An 8,932-nucleotide genomic window follows, 5' to 3' on the forward strand; every position below is an offset into this window, starting at 1 on the left:
ATCATGAAGATTTTAAAAAATAAGAGGAAAAAAGATGAATGCAGAAATTCTAGGTGATTTAAAAGTTTTGCACATGACAAAACACATCACTTAACGAGATTTTTTGTTACACTTGACACTTGCATTAAAATGTTCAGCTTGTAAATTGGAATGTTCAGTGGTGTGCAAGGAGCCTGTTTTAGATGCAGCACGTCTGTATAACTCGATTATATGCTAAGAAATAAAGTTCACCATCTAAGCCAGCTGTGTTGAAACAGAGAAACATGTAAACCATGCAGGACATAGGCCTTCTTGGAGTTTACCTACCAATCAGTGCTAGTCTGGAGCTAATGCTAAGTTAGCACTGGCCTTGGCACTGATTAACTGGTTCTATGATCCGCTTGTTGTTTTAAGAAAACTTGAAGTGTAGTTGGTTTGTATTGTATTTGTATTGATAATGAGATAAATATTGTGATATTTTTAGATAGAATGTGCCCTGTGTTCCCTACAAAATGTTGGAATACAACAGAAGAAGGATTAAAGTTCTACTGCAAGAGATGTTTTAGTGACACAAAGATAAGAATGTTGTTGGTATCATAACATGTAAGTGGAAGTGATTCAGAACAACAGCAACTCAGCAACAAAATGGTAGGACACATCAAATCAGAGCTGAGGAACGTAGTGTGCAGACTCCATAGCTACAGATCTCCAAACATCATGTGTCCTTCAAATTATCTTAAGAACGGTTTGCAGATAGCTTCCTGAAATATGCAACAAGGGAACTTTATTGTATAAATTTTCATAAACACATCCCCAAACCCTGTGGAAAACCTTCCCAGAATAACTGAAGCTGTTAAAGCTGGAAAGGCTTTGTCCACATGTCTTTAAACCTCATAGATTAAAAATGGGATATTACCAAATGCCGTTGGGAATATGGTGTAGTTCTGTCAGAGTAAACCCAAACCTGCTCTTTTACAGTAAAGAACAGGCTTTAACACCAGCACTGGTAAATAACCAGAACCCCTTTTGGTGGAAGAACCCTACTTGAGAACTGAAAATGGACCTCACAAGGACAGATAGATGTGTTAATATTTTAGGGATTACATATCGTAAGGTCTGCTGACCTTTTACACAAGAAATAAAATGTTTGTCACTGAAGCATCCCAATCAATAGCTCAGTTCCTACTGTCACAACTAAGAGGAATGCTGCTGTGGTTAAATCCATCAATGATGAACTGTCTGTTTGATGGTTACACAGTTTTACCCCTTGAAATGTTCAACACACACATGAAAGTGAACCCTTTTAAAAGGTGTCTCTCCTCACCCCTCACCAGATGATGACCCCACCCATAAAGTGGATGACAGCAACACTCGCATTCTGATTGGCTGTTTGGTGGCTATCATCTTCATCCTTGTAGCCATTATTCTCATCATCCTGTGGAGACAAGTGTGGCAGAAGATGCTGGAGAAGGTGAGCCAATCCCTTTCATTATGCTACAGCAAGACATTTTAATACAGTGCCTTGTGAAAGTATTTGGCTCCCTTGAACTTTTCAACCTCTTGCCACATTTCAGGCTTCAAACATAAAGATATAAAATTCAAATTTTTTGTGAAGAATCAACAACAAGTGGGACACAATTGTGAAGTGGAATGAAATTTATTGGATGTGTCAAACTTTTTTAACAAATAAAAAACTGAAAAGTGTGGCGTGCAATATTATTCAGCCCCTTGCGTTAATACTTTGTAGCGCCACCCTTTGCTGCAATTACAGCTGCAAGTCTCTTGGGGTTTGTCTCTATCAGTTTTTCACATCGAGAGACTGAAATTCTTGCCCATTCTTCCTTGCAAAACAGCTGGAGCTCAGTGAGGTTGGATGGAGAGCGTTCATGAACAGCAGTCTTCAGCTCTTTCCACAGATTCTCAATTGGATTCAGGTCTGGACTTTGACTAGGCCATTCCAACACCTGGATATGTTTATTTGTGAACCATTCCATTGTAGATTTGGCTTTATGTTTTGGATCATTGTCTTGTTGGAAGATAAATCTCCATCCCAGTCTCAGGTCTCTTGCAGACTCCAACAGGTTTTCTTCCAGAATGGTCCTGTATTTGGCCCCATCCATCTTCCCATCAATTTTGACCATCTTCTCGGTCCCTGCTGACGAAAAGCAGGCCCAAACCATGATGCTGCCACCACCATGTTTGACAGTGGGGATGGTGTGTTCAGGGTGATGAGCTGTGTTGCTTTTACGCCAAACATATCGTTTTGATTGTGGCCAAACAGTTCAATTTTGGTTTCATCTGACCAGAGCACCTTCTTCCACATGTTTGGTGTGTCTCCCAGGTGGATTGTGGCAAACTTTAAACGAGACTTTTTATGGATATCTTTGAGAAATGGCTTTCTTCTTGCCACTCTTCCATAAAGGCCAGATTTGTGCAGTGTATGACTGATTGTTGTCCTATGGACAGACTCTCCCACCTCAGCTGTAGATCTCCACAGTTCATCCAGAGTGATCATGGGCCTCTTGGCTGCATCTCTGATCAGTCTTCTCCTTGTTTGAGATGAAAGTTTAGAGGGACGACCGGGTCTTAGTAGATTTGCAGTGGTCTGATACTCCTTCCATTTCAATATGATTGCTTGCACAGTGCTCCTTGGGATGTTAAAAGCTTGGGAAATCTTTTTGTATCCAAATCCAGCTTTAAACTTCTCCACAACAGTATCTCGGACCTGCCTGGTGTGTTCCTTGGTCTTCATGATGCTCTCTGCTCTTTGAACAGAACTCTGAGACTATCACAGAGCAGGTGCATTTATACGGAGACTTGATTACACACAGGTGGATTCTATTTATCATCATCAGTCATTTGGGACAACATTGGATCATTCAGAGATCCTCACTGAACTTCTCGAGTGAGTTTGCTGCACTGAAAGTAAAGGGGCCGAATAATATTGCACGCCGCACTTTTCAGTTTTTTATTTGTTAAAAACGTTTGACACATCCAATAAATTTCATTCCACTTCCCGATTGTGTCCCACTTGTTGTTGATTCTTCACAAAAAATTTGAATTTTATATCTTTATGTTTGAAGCCTGAAATGTGGCAAGAGGTCGAAAAGTTCAAGGGGGCCGAGTACTTTAGCAAGGCACTGTATAATAACTGTATAATAACAGCGACTGTGTAATTTTATACAATCAAGTTTCCCTCTTGGAGGTGGTCAGATGTGTTTCTTGACCCACGTGCTTTATTCTAGGCCTCTCGTCGGATCCTGGATGATGAACTAACTGCTAGTTTGTCAATACAGAGCGAGACGTTCAGCTACAATCACACCGGTAACCGGCCAGGTACAACCGGTGAACAAGAGTCTAATTCCACCTACGAGCGCATCTTCCCTCTGGGTCCAGACTACCAGGAGCCGTCGCGCCTCATATGTAAGCTGCCGGAGTTTGCACAGAGCTCAGAGGAGCCTTGTAAGTCAACCAATCTGCTAACACACAACAATATTAATCCATAGTGCTTTTGAAAGGTGTTTATCCAGTTATTTGTTCATCATAGATGATACAGTCTAGCACTTAATTGTGAATTGGAATGAAAAGGTAACAGAATTCTTATTTTTATTACAAATAAAATTTGAGTTAATACTATGTAGAAGCATTTTTCACTGCAAGTCTTTTTTAACCTCTCACAGGGTTTCTTCCAGCCCTCTATTTAGCTCCATTCACATTACTATTAATTCTGAGTAACTCCTCTGTCCCTGGTGGAAAAAAATCATCCCCACAGCATGATGTCGCCATCACCATGTCTCACTGTAGATATGGGGTGTTCAGGGTGATGAGCGGTGTTACTCCTCTGCTACATATAATGTTTTGTATGTAGGCCAGAGAGTTCCACGTTTGCTGTCTTTCTTATGCCTGGTTCCCACGACAAGATTTTGAAATTGTTGGCTGATGTTCAAAACCTCAGAGACTCCACATGTGATGATAAAAAAATCAAAGATATAACAGGTTTGGTCCTACAGTATGTGGTGTGCATCCACATGGCAAGCACAACACACCCTTCATCAACAGATTTAACTCACGGACATTCAGATGTCAGACGGGAAATCTCTCAAACCCTCTCGAGATCAAACGTGAGTTCAGAGTAAATCCCTCCTTTGTTTCTGTTACTTTGCTTTGGCTATACGTCCCATTCAACAAGCTAGGGGCTTGTTTGTCCTTGAGGAACACCCCCATTTGAGGTAGGAGCGGTCCCAACGTCCATCTGAGCAGATTAGATCACTCTGCACGCCACACACAGCAGGATAATTTGGGCATGTCAGAAGGGGAAGATCGGGTCAAAAATCGGCATAACAATGCTGCCGTGTGAACAAGGCATTAGATGACTTGTGGCAAACATGATTTCCTGTGGCTTTCTTCTTGCCTCTCTTCCATTAAGATCAGATGTGTTTTCTAACCAAACCCAACTTCAAGCTTATCTACTACTTTAACACTGACCTGTCTGCTTTGTTTCTTAGTCTTTATGATGCTATTTGTTCACTAATGCTCTCTAACAAAGCCCATAGACCTTCACAGTACAGCTGTATTTATACTGAGATGAACACCTTGGAGTACTGTATTTGCTGATTAAGTGACTTTTACGACAAACTGTTAGACTGGACTTTATTTTGGGGTACCACCTTAAAAGGAGCTGAACATAAATGTACACCACGTGTTTCAGATTTTAATATGTAAATATGTATGTAAAATGCGTCTTTTTCCTCACACTTCACAATAATGCATCACGGGTTTATCTAGCCTATAAAATTACATTCAAATACATTAAGTTGGTGGCTATATTGTGACAAATGTAGAAAGGTTAAATGGTATGAACGCCATATTTTCCTATAAGATGCGTCCATCCTGTTGTGGTTTTAGTTGCAGTATCTCATGATGTGTTGCAGCTTCGACCAGCACAGGAGCTTGTAAATCCACCACCCAAACTGTGGTCCAGGACGGCGTACCTCATTACGCAGAGGCAGACATTGTCAACTTGCAAGGCGTGACTGGAAGCAACACATACGCCATCCCCGCAGTGACTATGGACCTGTTGTCTGGGAAGGATGTTATTGTGGAAGAGTTCCCACGGAAACTGCTTATATTTAAGGAGAAGCTGGGAGAGGGCCAGTTTGGAGAGGTGCGAGTTCTCTACGATTCTGCTGTACTTCCAACTTCAAATAAACTAAAGCGCAAGCCAGATTAAAACCTTTACTTGTTTTTGTAATTTGGTGGTTTAGGTACATCTTTGTGAAGCAGAGGGAATGCAGGAGTTTATAAATGAAGAGTACTTGTTTGACGTCCCAGAGGGCCAGCCGGTGTTAGTGGCTGTGAAGATGCTCCGTTCAGATGCCAACAAGAATGCAAGGTGCACTGCCCTTGTTGTCGGAGCTGGAAATATAAAGACAAAAGCAAATGTGAGGTTATTACTCATCTGAATTATATCAAAATAAACTTAAGTAACTTGTGCAAACTGTTTTGTATCAACAGGAATGATTTCCTGAAAGAGATAAAGATCATGTCACGTCTGAAAGACCCTAACATCATTCGTCTGCTAGCTGTGTGCATCTACAGCGACCCTCTCTGTATGATCACAGAGTACATGGAAAATGGAGATCTCAACCAGTTTTTGTCCCGCCATGAACCTGAGGGGCAACTTGCTCTCTTAAGCAGTGCACCTACTGTCAGGTCGGCTAGCAATCATTGTATTTCATTTGTTGTTTTGTCTTTCCAACATAAAATAATGTCTCTCTTCTCCCCTCCAGTTTCCATGATCTGTGCTACATGGCCACCCAGATAGCCTCGGGGATGAAGTACCTCTCCTCCCTGAACTTTGTCCACAGAGACCTGGCCACACGGAACTGCTTGGTGGGCAAAAACTACACTATAAAGATAGCTGACTTTGGCATGAGCAGAAACTTGTACAGTGGCGACTACTACCGTATCCAGGGCAGAGCAGTGCTGCCCATTCGCTGGATGTCATGGGAGAGCATCCTGCTGGTGAGGAGCACTGCTAAAGCATGACTTTGTAATTGTCATAACCACAAACTTGCATTTTAGTTTTTTTACTATTAAAACTCTGAAAGGTTTTGCATGCATTCTATACAGCAGCTCCGAGTCAATGCTCTGTAGAACCACATACAGTACAATATCTCTGTGCAGGGCAAGTTCACCACAGCGAGTGACGTGTGGGCCTATGCCGTGACTCTGTGGGAGATCCTGAACTTCTGCAAGGAGCAACCATACTCCAAGCTCACCGATGAGCAGGTGATAGAAAACACAGGGGAGTTTTTCAGGGACCAGAAACGACAGGTGAGGGTGAATAAATTGATTTCATTTCACTAATAAAAACAATTCAGTCCCAGATTTCATAATTCTCTCCTGATCTCGCAGATTTACTTGCCTCAACCTGTGCTGTGTCCGGACTTGCTCTACAAGATCATGCTGAACTGCTGGAGGAGGAACGCTAAGGAGCGTCCCTCTTTCCAGGAATTACACAGAGCCCTCTTGGATTTACAACCTTAAGCCTGAGTAGTGTTTAAGACACTTCTTTAGAGTCTGTTCACATCTCTGGAGAAAACGATGCCGCAGACACAGTCCAGGTTTAAGCTATGTTCCTTTTCAACAGAAAGACAGGATGGGAGGCCACCTGCTGGCTCCAAGCTACATTTTGGGGACTAAATACACTCTAAATATTGATCTGTATTCCAGTTAATGCAAAGTATAACTTTAGACAAAGTACTTGATCATTGTTTAAAAAGAGAGGCATGAACTGTGGGGCATGTGTGGAGGAAGCCAACAATTAAATGTAGCAAGTGACATTCAGCACTTTTAAAACTAAACACACAAAGTTAAGGACATTGTGTTTGGTCATTTATTTATTTGTTGTAGCAATGTTCTTGGCAATAAATCTCATACTGTTGGAAGGCCTGTCTATTTCCCCCTAAAGTGGTGCCACATTTGTACACAAAATGCATTTGTGGGTTGAATAGTAGAGTATTTGGGTAGAGTTGGCAGGGAAAACCTGCCAACTCCTTTCTCCACGGACAGCATCTTCCTTACTGGAAAAAACAGACTTTTTATCACTGGACACCAACTCAGTGCAAAAAGATATCAAGATGAGATTCTGCAATTGATGGCTATACTATATCTCCCCTCCCAGGAATAGTTATAAAATGGGATGCCATCCCACATCAGTGTATGACCAAGATGGTGTCCAGCATGACGACGAGGTGCTAGGCTGTTTTGGTTGTCCACACATTACTAAGGTCCCAGTGTGTTATACGAATAAGCTGTTCAAATGCCATTATGTCTTGTTTCATCAAGCTGCTATCATCCAGCTTCAGTAAATGAGACCAAACAAGAGTCAATGGCAGAATGAGCTGTTTGGCATGGGCAGAGAGGATGTAACACGGTTTTCACGGTCCAGTCCACACACTCCACTCTGGTGCTCAACCCACAAATGCATTATCCTTACAAATGTGACACCATTCAAAGGGAAATAAACTGGTATTGGACTGGTATAAAATTTACCGCCAACAAGTATTTTTACAACAAAGAAATAATTGGTCAGACATAAATTTCCTTACTGTTTGTGAGTTTATGTGGAAATGCAATGTGTAATAGGTGGTTTATATATCCCATGTTAATGTTTAAAATACTGCTTTCTTGTCTTTTCTTTTGGAAGACTGCTTGAATGTAGAAAGGGAAAGTGCAGAACAGACAGTTACTTTCATGTTTGATCAAATTTGCGTTGTTTTACTGAATGTTCAGAGAAACGTCAAACATTCAGACAAAAAATAAAAACAATACACTCTTTTCTGTATCCCAGCCATTTTCCTGCAGTAGTTTCGACATGTGTATATGATTGTGTATTTTTAGTAGATATGTTTTAATTTCATTTATTGGTTTTTGTATCAATATTTATATATTGACTTGTGTTTGCTCTGTTTATGTAGTGTTTATAGATATGTGTAGGAATATGCACTTAAACTGGAGTGTCATATTTGATTTATTGCAGCATTCCTCTCTGATTTATGCATGTTTTTCTTTCTGTTGCATAACCCTCTGAAACTCCATCCATCCATCCATCCATCCATCCATTCATCCATCCATCCATCCATCCATCCATTCATCCATCCATCCATCCATCCAACTTTGCATTTAAAAACTGATCTTGACAGAGATGCATGCTATAAACTCATTGTAAACTTTTATAATGGCACATTTAAAATGGGTCACAAGTGGGCCAAGTTTGGAAAAGTATGGCTTTCATTCAAGAAAGACTTTGGTTCTAGATGTTTCTTGTTGATATGGCTATTTCTTGTTGACATGGAAGCAGATAAAATTATACTTTTACCATAATAATTCGTTTTCTTGGATGCTTGGAAAGCGTATGGTTGAGACAGATCAACTTTACTGAAAATTAAAAATGTTAACAGTTTATTACTGCACTCATTTAGGGCTTATCTTTTGCTGGTGCATTTGGAATTCATGCAGTCTTTGTTTTGGGTATTTTTAATCTACTATCAGTCCTTGCTTTCTGTTATTGAACTTTAGACAAAAGCCCAATAATCTCACTTGTCAAAGACAATTGCTTCTTTTTCTGCTTAACAAAGCAAAAACATGAAAGAAATCTAGCTCAGGTTTGAATTGATAAAGATGTTGGTGAGTTTCATCTCAGAATACATTTTCATTGTGTTCACTCTCCTTTCGGTATTGTTACAAGTTTAAAAAAATGTTAAAAACATCCTAATAAAGTACTAGTTTCTTTCATTTTTAGAATATTTTTGTATTAAAATGGTTGCATTTCCATGAGATTTTGTTATAAATATGTTGTAAACAAAAGTTAAACCTTGATGGAGAAAATCCAAATAAAAGTCCAAACAGGAACAAGACTCTTGTTTCATTCCTGTGATCTAGTGAATAT

General features: G+C 40.3%; 1 protein-coding gene across 2 annotated transcripts in view; it reads left to right on the forward strand.

The window, feature by feature from the left end:
• ddr2a (discoidin domain receptor tyrosine kinase 2a) overlaps nucleotides 1-8,895 on the forward strand; it is a 43,826-nt gene extending 34,931 nt beyond the window's left edge. The window contains exons 10-17 of one of the 2 annotated variants that reach the window (XM_047374330.1): nucleotides 1,314-1,450; nucleotides 3,225-3,441; nucleotides 4,911-5,143; nucleotides 5,244-5,371; nucleotides 5,494-5,691; nucleotides 5,769-6,003; nucleotides 6,166-6,315; nucleotides 6,397-8,895. In XM_047374330.1, coding sequence (XP_047230286.1) covers nucleotides 1,314-1,450; nucleotides 3,225-3,441; nucleotides 4,911-5,143; nucleotides 5,244-5,371; nucleotides 5,494-5,691; nucleotides 5,769-6,003; nucleotides 6,166-6,315; nucleotides 6,397-6,528 — 1,430 coding nt within the window. In that variant the 3' untranslated portion in view covers nucleotides 6,529-8,895. The remainder of the gene's footprint in view (nucleotides 1-1,313; nucleotides 1,451-3,224; nucleotides 3,442-4,910; nucleotides 5,144-5,243; nucleotides 5,372-5,493; nucleotides 5,692-5,768; nucleotides 6,004-6,165; nucleotides 6,316-6,396) is intronic. The other variant, XM_047374331.1, reaches the window with a different exon arrangement.
• The last annotated feature ends 37 nt before the right edge of the window (nucleotides 8,896-8,932 follow it).

This window comes from Girardinichthys multiradiatus, chromosome 9 (genome assembly GCF_021462225.1).
Source record: "Girardinichthys multiradiatus isolate DD_20200921_A chromosome 9, DD_fGirMul_XY1, whole genome shotgun sequence".
NCBI classification, from domain to species: domain Eukaryota; kingdom Metazoa; phylum Chordata; class Actinopteri; order Cyprinodontiformes; family Goodeidae; genus Girardinichthys; species Girardinichthys multiradiatus.